Genomic DNA, 15041 nt, shown 5'->3' with positions numbered 1-15041 from the left:
TCCTGGCTCTCGTGTAGGCGCTAGGACATAAGTATCAACGCAGATTGTCACGATGAGTATTTGAACTGGAAGGGTACCTTTGATGTACTGGTAAAGTTTTAGGAGAAAGGATTCTCCTGGTTTCTACTGGGACCTGTGCCATTAAACTTCAAAATGCTGTTGAGATACTGTGCCTGAAATTTAATGGTCTAGCACACATCTTGTACTGAAAATGAGAAGATGACTGCTGTTTTTCAACTCAAAAGTGCTTCTTCTGAGACTATAGTTCACAAATTAACTTACATTCATTATTTTGCATGCTTCCGTGTCCAGATTTTATATGTTTAATAGTTAACTGTAGACTTGACTTGTATCTAATGTCACTGTGTTCTGAATTGTAATGTCTTACCAAGTTGTATTTATTCAATTAATTCCAAAAGCCGCTAGTTCTTTGCTGGCACAATTCTCTCAGCTTTTGGTTTCTTTTTATAGCTACTTGTATTCCCTTTTATGCAAGAATGTGACCTACTTGCAGTCGTTTTCCATTAGTTATTCTCTTTGAGCTTTACAAAGGAAATGCTTGGATTTCTTTCATGAAGCAATTGCTTTGATTAGCTTAGGTTTCAGTCACAAATGGAAGCAGGCATTATAAAGACTAGAAGATTAAAATCACAGTAAATATTAAATAAGTCTGGGAGGGTAGTTCCACTTCACTAGCTGAAGTCTGCCGTCTCCTAAATCTGGTGATTTAGGAGCCTGCTCTTTAATTAGGCTGTAGTTATTTCTTGTCCTGTTTTATGTCCGGGGAGACACCCTTCTTAGCCACCAGGACCCTGCATGTTCTGAGACTCTTTATTTTCGGTGCAGCTTGTTTATCACTGGTGAGCACTGCAGTTGTGGCATCATGTAGCAGTGAGGCTTCAAAAAGAAATAAGTGTTCCTTTTTATTACTGAGTGTTTTTAAAATGAAGTCACGGTGGTTGCAGGCACCACAGGCTGACCAAGCATGGGATTTGGTAACTAACTGCTTATGAGAAGTCCTCCCCTCAAGGAGCTGTGGTGAGTTGAGAGGGGCAGCAGTGCCTCTTCCATGCAGCCGTGTCCAGCACGGCTCAAGTGTGTCAGTGTGGGGAATGGTCATTCCCTCTCAGTCCCTGCCTCAGAAGGGAAGAGGCTTCTGGCCACCTGTGCCTAGGGGAATGAAAATTTTGCTTTGTAAAAATGGGTAAAAAAAAATATGCAAGAGATGTGAACTTGTTATTCCAACAAGCTGGAGCTTCCTTTAAGCTGACAGTTTTGTTCCTCTAGAGCTGGCTGACTCTGGTCCCTGACTCTCCTTTTTACTCATGTTTCAAAGTTCTCCTTCCTGCAGTTTTTCCCCTAGTTCTCTTCCAGGAATGGCACTGGTTAGGATGTTAGATGCCTGCATATATTTTTATGCAGAACTTGAAAATACGAACATTTTCTTTAAGATCTAGTTATCAAATCATACCCACCTACTTACTACTTCGTATCATTTGCCTCACAGGGTTTTTTGGTGAAAACCTGCAGTTTTGTACTATCTAAAGATCTTGTGATGTTTGTATCTTGACACAGCAGTGTGTAATCTGTCTAGGTGGCAGGACATAATAATATTTGCTCCAAAGCACGAATGGCCTCACTGGTCACCGTAAGTATCGAACTCTAGGATTGTAAGCCTGTTTTAGTCTTTGTTGTGGGCTGCCATATTTTCTATCTACAGCAGATTGGAATTTGTTCTGCTAAAACGTGCTATAGTATTTAAGCATAAAGACTGCAAATATATCTTCTACAAAGAAAAGGGTGAGGGTGAAAGATTGAGGGTGGTAACCATGTGTGAACTCAGCTCTTCAGTCCCCAGTCCCGTTCCCTGGTTAGCTGCAGTGCTGTATGATCTTGGAATGCCTCCTGTATCAGAAAAAACCTGTGCTGCCTGTTAATTGGTCATACATACATTTCAATGTTGAGGTTTCTGAGACTGAGGCTTTGGGGTGTAGGCGAATACATATTGTAGATACTGAGCCTACCACGTGCCATGCTCAGAGCTCTGTCTTCAGGGCTGGTTGCACTTTCTCAAACCAGAAATCCCTTTGGCTTTTTTTTGAATGTAGGTTTTTGATCCCTTTTTGATACACATCCCCCCAAGGCCCTTGCTGTTGAAGTCTTTGACACTAGGCCCTGGTGAGAGGATGTTAAAGCATGTAAAGGAGTCGGCTTGTGAAACAGTTGATAAAATGTTTGTTGCTCTATATGGAAACCTGCTTACCTGTGGTATCTCCCCAGATTCCTGTGCCTGTGTTGGGTGAGCTTTTACCCACACTACACAGTGGATTGCTGGCTTTGGAGAACAGCTGGAAGCCCTTAACTCTGTGTAGCCTGTAAAGGGTACTCGCTGAAGCTGAAGGCTGATCTGCACATTGTTTTCCTGCCTTAATCACCAGGATGGTTCCTCTTTTCTTTTTCCCCTCATACCAAAGCTGTGCAGTAAAAGCTTAAGAAAATTGAGTTAAAATGAGGACTCTCCAGACAAGGTTAACAAAGCAACAAAGCTGTGTTGGTATAGTTGCACCATTACAGGAAGGAATCTGTTGCTTTAGCTGTCCTCATCAAAAAGGTAGAACTAAAATTCAGGAAAGCTGTAAATAATTAGCTGTATTTTCCAAAAGGAAAATGTTAGTGTTGTGTTAATATGTTTGTGGTTAGGTATGTCAGCAGCAGAACTGGCTTTCCTTCCAGTTTGGGAACCTGGCAGTCCAACGTGGAATACTTTGGAAAGAGGTACTGACTGCTCTCGATTGTGCAATGACTTCAGGCCTAAGTTTGAGTTTTCTGTTGGCTTTTGATTATAATTTCCTTGAATAGTTAGAGGTTTCCTGTCTCCTGTTTTGGTTAAATATTAGTGCGTGAAGCATGTCTTTCAGTTTGTAGACAGATGAATTTTAGTGAAGCAGGTGGTGGTATTTATAGCTCATCCTTTTTTGTCTTTGAGTGTGTAGCCCAAGATCTAGTCATGTTGTATCTTGCTCTTTTGGAGAGACCTTGTGTGTAACGAGATTCAGAATGGGAATAATCATGAATGGTGAAGTCTGGGGACAGGTAGGAGCCTTGAGGAGCAAATGTGAACAAGGGATCATAGCATCCATTATTGTGTGTTTTAATTCATGAGGCTGAGCTGTATATAGCCCATAATGTGGACAACAGCAGGCAAAGGCAGTTGTAGATAGTCTGTTCTTCCAAGGGCTGTTGGAGCCACGTAGGTACCTATCCCAGCTTTCTGTAAGTCATTACTTGCTGGGATAACTGTAAAGCAATATTTGAATTCTTGAAAACAAAGGAATGTACTATTGGAGATGAAAATTTAGAACTGCAGCTGAAAATTTTCTGTTTGTATATAGCCATTTTTCTTGGGGCAAGTGCTAATGCAAGTTTTGCGAATAACAAAATGTAGCTTCTGCTGGCTTTGTTTTTCAACTTTGTGAAATGTGGCCCCAATTTCTGTAGGAAAACCAAATATGTTAGGGGCCTGAGTTTCATCAACATTACATGGCTCACTGTCGTACTCCTCTGTTCTAGGAGTGTTTCTCAGGAGCTGTCGGAGACGATCCTCACCATGGTAGCTAACTGCAGTAATGTCATGAACAAGGCTAGACAGCCACCACCTGGAGTCATGCCAAAAGGACGCCCGCCCAGCGCTAGCAGCTTGGATGCCATCTCACCTGTACAGGTAGGCAAATAATGTGCTGTGGTTTTAAAAGGTGGTGTTGATATAGCATCAGTTCTGCTGCACTATTTGAGCTCTTTCGGCAGGACGAAGTAAAACATCTGGCTCCCTTAGTTTTATGCTTGCATGTCTAGCTAACTTGCTTGTAACTACAGAATAATGCCTGAGGGTTGTAGTGCAGAACTGTCTTTCACTTCACAAATATCTGTAAGAAGTAACTGAAGTATAGCAGGATGGGAGCACTGGAGAGGGGTAGAGATTTCGTTTATTTAAAATAACTGAGGGTTTCTTTTAAAGTGCTAAAATTTACTAAGACTTTTGAGAATTAAGCACTGCCTTTGAACCTGATGTGTCTTGTTTGTAGCTTCACGGGCCAAGCAACAGTGCTAGAGCGTAAGGACTTGTTATAACTGGGGCTCTTCAGCTCTCAACTGAACTGCTCTTTTAAAAACAAGGTACATTTAAGTTACTCCCTGCCACTCATCATCCCTTCCTCCTCTGGGAGCAACACATTACAGACAGGTTTTGCTTCTAGCAATTACATTCAATGGCGGATTTTAAAGCGGTGACAAGTTTTTCATGTGGAATAGTGGCAATTCAGCATTTAAGAATGTCTGAAGCATCAGTAGATTACGTGAACTAAATACAGAGAGCAGTTTTCTTGTAAATTGTTGCTTTGTTGAAGTTGCTCATCAGATGTACTAAATATCTTGGCAACCTGCTGCAAATAACTGATACGAACAAATAGAGCAGCAGATGTTAGTCTGTAGTCATGCTGTCTTTTGGGTAGATAACGCAGTTTTCTGCTGTTCCTAGTCAGGAGCTCTTAACTTATTGCTTTGTCAGCTGGTATGGTGCCTTCCCTCTTACTCATCAGCCAGGTCTTAGTGCTTTTTGTTGAAGACTGCATACAGGTATTTAGTTGTGAAAAGTGGGCATAATGGGATCCCTCAAAGTCAAAAATACTCTGTAAGCTTGATATGAAATAGCCTTTGTAAGTCTTGGTGAGGTCTGAGGTTGCAGACTGCAGAGCATAAACTGCTCTAGTGCAAAAATCTACGTGCTGCTGCTTATAAGCATTTACTGTTGTGTTACACTTAACTAGAGACTGTGGAACAATAAGCCTTTCTGTAAAACCTCTGGTAGAATAGGATTTTATGGGATTGTAGAAGAAAAAGTGAAATCGCATTCTGTAGACAAACTAATCTTTTGGGCTGATCTGGATGACTTCAGAATTTAAAGTAACCATGCAGAAAAGCTCTTCTCAGGAATGTTTTGATATGTAGCTGTCCTTATACAAAACCTGCCGAAAATCAGCTTGACTGCGGTTTGTGGATGTCTGTGTATAATCTTCCTTTCTTCATTCAGATCGACTCGCTTGCAGGAATGGCGTCTCTTAGTTTAGGTGGCTCAGCTGCTCCGCATACCCAGAGCATGCAAGGCTTCCCTCCAAACTTGGGCTCTGCATTCAGTACTCCTCAGTCACCAGCAAAAGCGTTCCCCCCTCTTTCCACCCAGAACCAGACAACAGGTTTCAGTGGCATCGGAGGACTCTCTTCACAGCTTCCAGGTACTGCTATCTGTGTGGAGTGGTTTGTATTTTTGACACATCAGAGCTCGGGCACTGTCATTGCTATGGTTGGAAACACTGGACAAACAGCTGTGTGTCGTGTGGGAGGGAATTAGAGTCCTTACTCCTAGGTCGCTGCTGAAACAGCCCTTCAGAATGTTGCAGCTGCAATAGGTAAAAAGTTTGAGAGTCAAGAGGGTGAGTGTTTTGACAGATTTTTAGTAGCATTATTTTAGGCTGGGACAGAGGTGAGGAATTGCTTGAGATAACTATCCAATATCAAGCAGTTTTATGAGGCTATATAGCTCTAAGTTCTTGGAAATGGCAAGTGCTGGGAGCGCTAAGTGCACACTGTGAAGGCTGCAACTGAGATGACCAGTTGTTTGCTTTTCAGTAGGTGGTCTTACTACGGGCTTGCTTTTCAGTAGGTGGTCTTACTACGGGTAGCCTGACTGGCATAGGAACCGGAGCCCTGGGCCTTCCTGCGGTGAACAATGACCCATTCGTGCAAAGGAAGCTGAGCACATCTGGACTGAACCAGCCTACATTCCAGCAGAGTAAGATGAAACCTTGTAAGTGGTAGTGTTGTCTGTGGCTGTGAAGTGTGACTGTGGTCTGCAGTTAATCTGCATTTCCTTCAGGGGAGGCTTGGATCTTTAGGTGGTAAACGTTAGAAATGTGGCTCTTGTATTATGCCATTAGTCCGAAAAAGGTGCTTCTAAACTTCTATGCTAAAAGCTTGCCAAGTCGCCCGGGGGGGGAAGCAGTTAGCGCAGTTAGTGCAAAAAGCAGTTAGTGCAAAAATATAACGTGTTATGGATCTGCATGAACAGTGTCTTTCTGTGTCCTTTTTTTGTCATGCTGTGTTTTGAACAAAAGTGTTTAGAGAGAATTGTATGCATCTGGTAAGAGGGTGGGTTTTGTTTTGTTTGTAATAAGGTTAAACAGAGCTACCTGGATAAGGGCCTGTTGCAGCAGAGAACTTGACAGGTGAAGCAGTGAATTATACTGCAACATTGGAAAGAAATAAGACTAAGATAAGTTGGTGGGAATGTGGTTTGTGGAAGGAATAATTTGGTCCCTAACACTGAGCCATTATCCTTAACTCATTTATGCCTCTGAAGTATGCTCACAATGAAATGTTTAAGCAATCAAACATTGCCTTTAGGAAGTATAGCCATATACTAAACCATCAGCATTGCTGTTACTGCATATCTCAGTCTCCTTTAATAGCTCCTTCATAAAAGCAAAGTTACGGATCTCTACAGATGTACAGTAGTGCTGGCTGTAGTGACCACTGGTTTATATTTTGGGGCTTGAGCGTTCAGTATAAACTTGGTTGACGCTTACTAGCTGGCCTGGAAGTTTGTGTGAAAGCTTGTCTGCATGTTAGTGTTGTGTAGCATGCTTTATTCTAGTCTGGTTTGCATTCATTTAGTTTAGGCGTCAGTTGAGGTTAGCTTGGGATGCAATAGGTTCTAGGGGTACAACGGTATGAGGTTAATTCTGTCTTAGGATTTGGTTCTTTTGCATAAATATAACATATTGAAAACAGATTTTTAAATAACCATTTCTGTCTGCTAGAAAGGTTAAATATCCTGCTTTTCAGGAGAACTAGCAGGTTCTGTATAGATTGGAAGAGTTGAAAAGGACTAGATGAAGACCTGACTGCCTGTAGTTGTTCTGAGCATGGTACCTGTTCCTTTTTTTAACAGCTGACTTATCTCAGGTGTGGCCAGAGGCTAATCAGCACTTTAGCAAAGAAATAGATGATGAGGCAAACAGCTACTTCCAGCGTATTTACAACCATCCACCACATCCGACCATGTCTGTAGATGAGGTGAGTTCCCTTCTGTAGCAGTTGCATCACCTGTTCACAGACTTGCTCTAAAGTTGATAGTAATTATTCCTTCATGTATTAATTCAGTGGAAAATAATAACGGGCTAGCGGTGGATGTTTGCAGCACTGCTTTTTTGCTTGGTTGTGGTTAATAAAATAAACTGAAAGCGTGCTGCCTTAGAAATATACAGAGTAAGCTTGCAGCTGATCATTACATTCAGCTTTGACTTCTGTGGGCTGAAGACTTCAGATGCCCAATTAACACTCCTAAAATGATGCTAAGTAGGAAGAATTCAATGTGGAATGGAAGCTTGTGTATTCAAAATAAGTGCTAAAGTGTGCACAGTCTGTATAAATTACACTTACGTTGAATACATTTGTTTTTAAAGTATCTAAAAATGACTGCAACTTCTAAATATATATGTGTCTTAAGTTCTGCCTTCTGAGCTTCTATAGTTATTTTGGTTAGTCTCTATGAGAGTAATTATCAGTCTGATGTGCTTGCTCTTTGAAGTACTTGAAATTTGCTTTAATATATTTGTGTGGTTATAAATTATGGAAGACAGTGAACATTAATTTTGATTTTTCTAATTTTGAAGCAATGGAGCAGGTGGTCACAAAAAAGTTTTATGTGAAGATAGTTACTTAAAAGAAAGGGGAGAAAACTGAAGTCTGAAGAAGCTCATTGTAGTGATGTGGTGTTTACTGGCTAAAATGAGGTTTTCTTTAGTAATTTACCTTAATTGGCGCAAGTGCTCTTGAAACCTGAAGATGCAGAAGGGCTGAAATAAAGCAAATCTGTTAACAATTTCCAATTTCTTTGTAGGTCTTGGAAATGCTGCAGAGGTTTAAGGACTCCAACATTAAACGGGAACGAGAAGTGTTTAACTGTATGCTGAGGAACTTGTTTGAGGAATACCGTTTCTTTCCCCAGTACCCAGATAAAGAGCTGCACATAACAGCCTGCCTCTTTGGTGGGATAATAGAGAAAGGACTGGTTACTTATATGGCATTGGGCCTGGCCCTGCGCTATGTTCTTGAAGCCTTACGAAAGCCTTTTGCGTCCAAAATGTACTATTTTGGTATTGCTGCACTAGATAGATTTAAAAATAGGTGAGTGTGGGTTTTAGTAATACTTGTGACAGTATGTGTAATGTCTTGTTAACCTTGAACCTGCTCTAATTATGCAGTACCAGATTGCTTATATGTGTTAGCAATTTACACATCTCAACTTCAGGATTACTTTAGAGATATGCTGAGCTGAAACAAAATGTGCTAATGTGCTAGTTAAAGGGTGACTTTTTTAAAATCAAAATGTTCAATGCAATACCTGTATAAATGTGGGACAAACTGAGATGGTGAAACTACTTAGAGGTCTTTGTAAGAATAATTCAGTGAAGTGTTGAGTTAGATGAAGTTGTCAGCTTGTTAGAAATGGGGTGAATGTAATTACCCTTTACAGGTGCACTCTAATGGAGTGCTATTTGCACTGTTCATTATTAAAGACTGGCTAGGAACTAAGCTCTAGGACTTCGGTTTTACACAGAAACCTCAAGTATAGCAAAAAGCTTCTCAAAAAAAAAAAAGCTTTGAGAAAGCTTTTAACGGATTGCAGATAGAGGAAACTCTCAAGGCAGACTGCAGTAGTAGGCAGGCTTGTACACCCATGGGAAAAATCTCCATTTTGGAAGAGGGTACTTGAACTTGAAAACTGTTAGAAAGCTTTCTGGTGTTATTTAATGACTAGGAATGCATGGACTTGAAGCATGGACTCGTAAGCAAGGAGCACGTTATCTTCTGTCCTTATTCTCCTTTTGTAGTTCATCTGCCCTGCAATATTTCGTCTGTAATAAAAGCTGTTGCTTGCAGCATTCATAGTTGGATATTGTGTTGTGGAGCTAGCTGAACAGAATGAATAAAGACACTAAAGGCTGACGTAGCTGAGACTTAGCCACTTTCTTACTCCTCTGAAGAACCATTTTAAGGGGGACCTAAAAATTTTACTCTGCATGAGTAGTAACAGCATCTAGCATTCATAAGTAGAACTATAATAATTGGTGTGTGTGTAGGTGAAGCTTCTGTCTTGGGTGTTAGGGGCAGACTGTGCTGTTTGGAATACGCTGAGCCGGACTGAAAGTTACTTATCCGATAATCTTATTGCAAACACGGAATATAAATGCAATTGTGTGCTCGGTCAGAAGTACCGAGATGTAGGGTAAGATGAGTTGCTATGAATTAACCTTGCGTTTTGCTGTTAAATGAATTCATTTCAAATGGGTTTTGCAACAAAAAGTACTTTGTAGAAAATGCTTTGTTTATATCACAGCTGCTGTAAGGAGTCCAGAAGTAATTCTGTGAGGCATACGGGAATGACATACCAGTGTTATACTTGTATTTCTCGGTAATACTGTTTTTGATCTGGGCTTATGCTTCTGACTAATGCGTATTTTGTCTGACAGATTGAAGGACTATCCCCAGTATTGTCAGCACTTGGCTTCTATTAGTCACTTTATACAGTTCCCGCATCATTTACAGGAGGTGAGTGTGTTCGTATTAGCACGCTAGCTTTCCATGATTTTCAATTCTTTTGAGCAAATTCCTGTTTTCCTTGGAAAAATAGTCTGAGCTGTCACAATCCTAGACAGTGTACATTCACAGAATCAAATGACTCTTCTTACAGGTTTTGCTGCGGGATGGGGTGGACAGGTGAAGGTGGTTATCTGGTACCTCTTCTGTTCCCATAAATCTGTTTAGGTTGCTTATGTTGAAGTAGCTGCCTGAATATAACTGCTGTGTATAAGGGTTTTAAAGTGCTTCAGTGGATTCATGTCCTGGTCCCTTAAGGATTTGGAGTTTTCCTCTAAAATAGAGGGCACTCAGCTGGGTTTATACAGTTTCATACTCAGACCTGCTAAAGTAATCCTGATAGAGGTGAGAAACTTCATTCCTGAAGGTCTGATCAGAGTAGTGGAAATACCCTGTACTCCAAAGAGTAAAATCAGTGTCGATCATATGGTGTCTGCCTCCAAGGTGCTTTCATTGGTAGAAATACAGAAAAGCTAATCCTGGTGGCAGAGCTTGAGAGCATAATCTAAATAAGGAAAAATGTTAAGCTCTAGCATTAAGGTAGAGAGGCCGTCTACCCGAAGCTGCGAAGTCCAATAGCAGTCTCAAGTTCACTAACAGGTTTCAGACTGTATCTCTGAAATGATAGTGTGTTGTCTGATGTTACAAATTTCTGGGTAACTGTGTTACAGTGGGGAAGAAACTTCTTTTCTACTGTGGAGCTACTTTAGAGGATGTAAAAACTGAAAGTTGGACACTTCAAAACTGTGGTTTTCTTATTAATTGTGAACTTCAGACTTTACCATTTCTACGTAGCTGTAGAAGTCCTTGGGGAAGACTTCTTACCTGCTTTGTAGCCAGTTTCTTGATACTCACGCATTTCTTCTGCTCTTTCCCCTCTTTTTGCTCTGCTGACCCAGACCTGCAGGGATGGGGGTTTCTGGGTAGTGCTCTGTAAAATTTTAAGGATGTCAAGTCTCTTGAGGCTTGGCATCAACCTGTTGAGGTCAGAGGTAGAGCTTGAGGCTCCTCTCCAGTAAGAAAGAAAGTAGATAGTGACAAGATGTGCTTTATAAGGGTATTGAGTTGTGGTTTGCAGATTCCCTTAATGGCGTTAGTGTCAAGTATTTTAAAGATTGTTGGCAAACCTTATACTGCTCACGCTGAAACTCAGCCCATTGTTCTGTTGCGGTGTGTGAAGTTTTTGTATGTGCTTGTTTACCCCGTTTTAGTACATTGAATACGGACAGCAATCCAGAGATCCTCCTGTGAAGATGCAGGGTTCAATCACCACCCCTGGAAGTATTGCACTTGCCCAGGCTCAGGCCCAGGCCCAGGTTCCAGCAAAAGCTCCTCTTGCTGGCCAAGTCAGCACTATAGTAACCACCTCAACCACCACCACCGTTGCAAAAACCATTACAATCACCCGACCAACTGGAGTCAGCTTCAAGAAAGATGTGCCGGTAAGCATTCTGTGACTCCAGTGTCCTTACTGGAGAAGCAAAGGAGTTAAGTTGCTGGTCTGGATTGAGTACATAGCGACAAAGTCTGATTTCATTTCTATTTTGCAAGTTTTCAAACTGTGATCCATATTTTGTGTCTACAGCGTATAACCTTTTCAAATATGACCAACATTTTTGTAGAGAAGGCATTTTTGATCATGAAACTATAGAATTACTATGGTGCCAAGTAGAAATGTGCTTGTTGAGGCTTTAATTATCAAGACAATTACAGAATCATCATTTCTGCTAATGACTTGCGATAAGACTCTTGAAATAGTTGGCAGCTGCTATTCTGCTTGGGGCTTGAGAATGCTGGCTGCACACGAAATCAGATTTGACCTAGCAGTTCTACCTGTATCAGGTTTTTCAAATCTTTAGTCGCTCACCTGAACATACCTCTGAACTGCTAGTCAGAGTTATTACAGGTTTGGCAGATCGATAGTATTGACTATTCCACAGAAAGTGTTGGGGCGCGCTTGGTCCCACCTGTGTGCTGAGATGTGTAGAGCTGTTACTGTGTGATAACTGATGCACTGTAAAGTCAAGCCTGTCTTGCTTCCTGGTGCTGTCTCTTAAAAGAAGGTCCTCAAATTAAAGGAGGTGGAAGTCGAAGGTAGCTGAAAATTGTGAATAACTGCTGGGGGACAGTTCATAGTATAGCTGTCGATGTCTTTCACATGCGATTATTTCATGTAGCTCGTTGTTATTTTGGCATGTTTATATTGCCCAATTTGAAACTCGAGTCATGATTGATATTTCCGACTGTATCTCTTTTCCCCTTAATTGCAACGTACCAGGTGCTAAAGCCCTTGGGTTGAGACCTGCAGTTGTAGGGACGTGGGTCACATTCTGTTGACTTACAGTTGGCGTGCTTTCTCAGAAATGAAGCTCTGGGACTTCTCCTTCCCAATTCAGCACTGAAGTGCTCCAGGAGCCTCACTACTGTACTAAGTACTGCTCTCTATTGTACCGTGACTTTCTCCAGGCTAACGGTGTATGCAGGCTGTTAGCCTAATGGGTGCCATTGCAGTGGCACCTATTATATATGAATGTAAATGCTAGAGGTTTTTTGTACGGCAGCATTCTTCTGTGGAGTGTTGATCATCGTTTGTAGAGTAAACACATCACTTGGGTTCATTAGAGTGCTGCTGAAAATGAATCTGAGACAGAAGATGTCACCTGCCAAAGCTCAAGTCTTCTTTTGCTTGACAGAACAGAGCAAAAGTTTCTTTTGCTGTTGCCTCTAGGTGTTGCCTATTCTTAACTTCTTGTTCTCCCTCCAGCCTTCCATTAATACTACCAACATTGACACGCTGTTAGTAGCAACAGATCAAACTGAGAGAATTGTGGAACCTCCAGAGAATGTCCAGGAGAAAATTGCTTTCATCTTCAATAATCTGTCTCAGTCAAATATGACACAGAAGGCAAGTATGGAAGAACACTAGTAAAATTCATTTTTTGTATATTTCTGGGTATCTATTCTAAAGTGATGGGTGATGATGTTTCTGCAGAAATTCCAACTTGCAAAACATGAGGGCTGAGCACACTTTGAAGAAATAGTAGTTTTAACACATTCTACTTGAATGTCTTTGAAGATACAATTTTTCAGGGAAAGGAGAGGCAGGTGAAAGCAAGCTATTCGTAATAGTGCATTCTCCTACAAGTTTCCTTGTTTCCATGTAGCCAAACCCCTTGTACTAAAGTGTTACATGTCTGTAATGCTTTGTTTTCAGGAAAGCACTTCTAGGAGATGCCTTGAATAATTGCTGGATAGTCCTTTCTGGTGTTTTTGTCATTTGAAAGGGCTGAAAAATACTAATGCAAGTTTCTGAAAAACATGAATACAAGTTTGAAGAAACATTCACATCGTAAATGGGCTGGGTACCGTTTGATACTGCAAGGTTAAGCAGATGGACTCTAGTATTTCAAGCTGAAATTCAGGGAATTTTTTCTGAACTAGTAGAAATCTGCAGTACTGCTGCCACCTGTGCTATCTGTCATGTGGACAGACAGCTTTCACCTAAGATGCCAACATTTATTTTGCAGTTATCTGGCAAAAAGCTGAGAAGTGGGGGAGAAGTAAACTATTATGCCTTGCTGATTTTATGATTAAGTCCTTCCTGGTTGACCAGCTCTTTGGATAATGAGACACTGATTTCAAAGCTAGCTTTAAAAAAGCAGAGAACACTAGTGTTAAAAGCAGTTGACCGAACCTGACGCTGTTGGTCAGAGCTGACCCCGGAAGCTTGTGGTTATCTTCTCATATCTTCTGTGGTGTGCTTTTTCCTCTGCTATGGAGACAGGTTGAAGAATTGAAGGAAACAGTGAAAGAAGAGTTCATGCCTTGGGTATCACAGTATCTTGTGATGAAGAGAGTCAGTATTGAGCCTAACTTTCACAGCTTATATTCAAACTTCCTTGACACACTTAAGAATCCAGAGTTTAATAAAATGGTTCTGAATGAAACCTACAGAAATATCAAGGTGAGTAGTGCAAGTTTTCTAATACTTAAGTAGACTTAAAGATTTAAGTGCTGTTCTCAGGCCGTTTGCTTACTATGTTGCTGATCTTCAAATATGGAATATCATTCAAAAATCTACTTGCTAGCTTACAATTGAACTAGAGGATTACCTCTATGAATACTAGGATTCTTCTGGTTTCAGTCAGGAAGGTACCAAAGACTTTAATTTGAATTGAAAAATGACAGGGCAAATCTGCATTTGAATTCATTTATGTAGGTGGACTCTATATTTGTGTGCGGCTTGCAAATTATAACCTAGGGGAAAATTGTTTATTGTCTAGTTCTTTTGTGGGGGAAAAGTATACAGATAAGAAAACAGCACTCACTGCCATTTTGCTCAAAGAAGAATGAAGGGGAAGGGGGAGGGTTTAGGAAGTGGGGTGTGACAACCAAAATTCCCTAGAGCACTAAGATAATGTGAAGGGGAGGAGGAGGGAGAATCGGTAGCCCAGAAGAGATAAGTGGATGAAACAAGTTTGTCAAGCAAGCACTATTTTTAAACCTGTTGGTGGAATTTGCTGACCACCGTGGGTTACGCTGTAGTGCAAAAGAATCTCCTGGCTCTTTAGAGCATAGCTGATCTTGCTCTGTTCAGCTGATGCTCCTATGAAGCTAAGGAACAGAACTAATAGCAGAATGCTGTGACGTGATTTAAGTCTTGAAGTAAGAATTAAATGGTTTCCGAAGAAGTGGGAATTGCAGCCTTCAGGTCTGTGATGAAGCATTAAGCGGAAGCATTGCCTTCACAAGTCGTACTTTACTAAGTGAGTAGTCATAACAGTCTTGACAGAGTAACTGGTAAGGTCTGGAAAAATGTAATCCTCTTTGGTCCATTTGAAAGGAATGAATTTTGAAATTGTTGCAGGGCGGATTTACGGGGTGCTGCCTTGCAGTGAAGGCTGCTCTTGAGTATCTCTGTAATGTGACTGAAGCTCAGAATTCATGTTCTAAAATTTTATGTCTTAAGTCAGATCACCTGTTGCATTTGGTTTTGAGTCTGTGATTATCTTCCAGTTGTTGCTCGAGTTGCTTTTTTTTTTCTCATTAGGTGCTACTGACATCAGATAAAGCTGCAGCCAACTTCTCAGACCGTTCCTTGTTGAAGAACCTTGGTCACTGGCTGGGAATGATTACGCTAGCTAAAAATAAGCCCATCTTGCACACGGTGAGCTTCTGTCTTTAGAGATTTGTTTGGCATGGATTGCTACGTTGTTACGCAGTAGCATAGGCTATTTGGGAAACTTATCACCTTCCTGGTGCCTCTCTTCTGTATGCCAAGTACAAAGTATGATTCCAGAGCTGGTCGTTTAAAACTTCTAAATATT

General features: G+C 41.0%; 1 protein-coding gene and 2 non-coding genes across 7 annotated transcripts in view; all 3 read left to right on the top strand.

The window, feature by feature from the left end:
• CNOT1 (CCR4-NOT transcription complex subunit 1) overlaps positions 1–15041 on the top strand; it is a 54101-nt gene that overhangs the window by 18291 nt on the left and 20769 nt on the right. For 3 of the 5 annotated variants that reach the window (XM_009811681.2, XM_059825055.1, XM_059825053.1), the window contains exons 16-25: positions 3571–3721; positions 5087–5288; positions 5714–5860; positions 7004–7128; positions 7955–8241; positions 9588–9666; positions 10926–11156; positions 12479–12619; positions 13499–13678; positions 14765–14881. In XM_009811681.2, the coding sequence (XP_009809983.2) occupies positions 3571–3721; positions 5087–5288; positions 5714–5860; positions 7004–7128; positions 7955–8241; positions 9588–9666; positions 10926–11156; positions 12479–12619; positions 13499–13678; positions 14765–14881 (1660 nt within the window). The remainder of the gene's footprint in view (positions 1–3570; positions 3722–5086; positions 5289–5713; positions 5861–7003; positions 7129–7954; positions 8242–9587; positions 9667–10925; positions 11157–12478; positions 12620–13498; positions 13679–14764; positions 14882–15041) is intronic. The other 2 variants (XM_059825054.1, XM_009811682.2) reach the window with 2 other exon arrangements.
• LOC132318309 (small nucleolar RNA SNORA50) lies at positions 4046–4181 on the top strand. The gene has a single exon (XR_009484315.1). It is a non-coding gene; the product is annotated as a small nucleolar RNA SNORA50 (small nucleolar RNA).
• LOC132318308 (small nucleolar RNA SNORA46) lies at positions 14203–14341 on the top strand. The gene has a single exon (XR_009484314.1). It is a non-coding gene; the product is annotated as a small nucleolar RNA SNORA46 (small nucleolar RNA).

This window comes from Gavia stellata, chromosome 15 (assembly GCF_030936135.1).
Source record: "Gavia stellata isolate bGavSte3 chromosome 15, bGavSte3.hap2, whole genome shotgun sequence".
Lineage (NCBI taxonomy): Eukaryota > Metazoa > Chordata > Aves > Gaviiformes > Gaviidae > Gavia > Gavia stellata.
The sequence above is the reverse complement of the archived record's forward strand: the minus strand, read 5'-3'. Positions and strand labels throughout refer to the sequence as shown.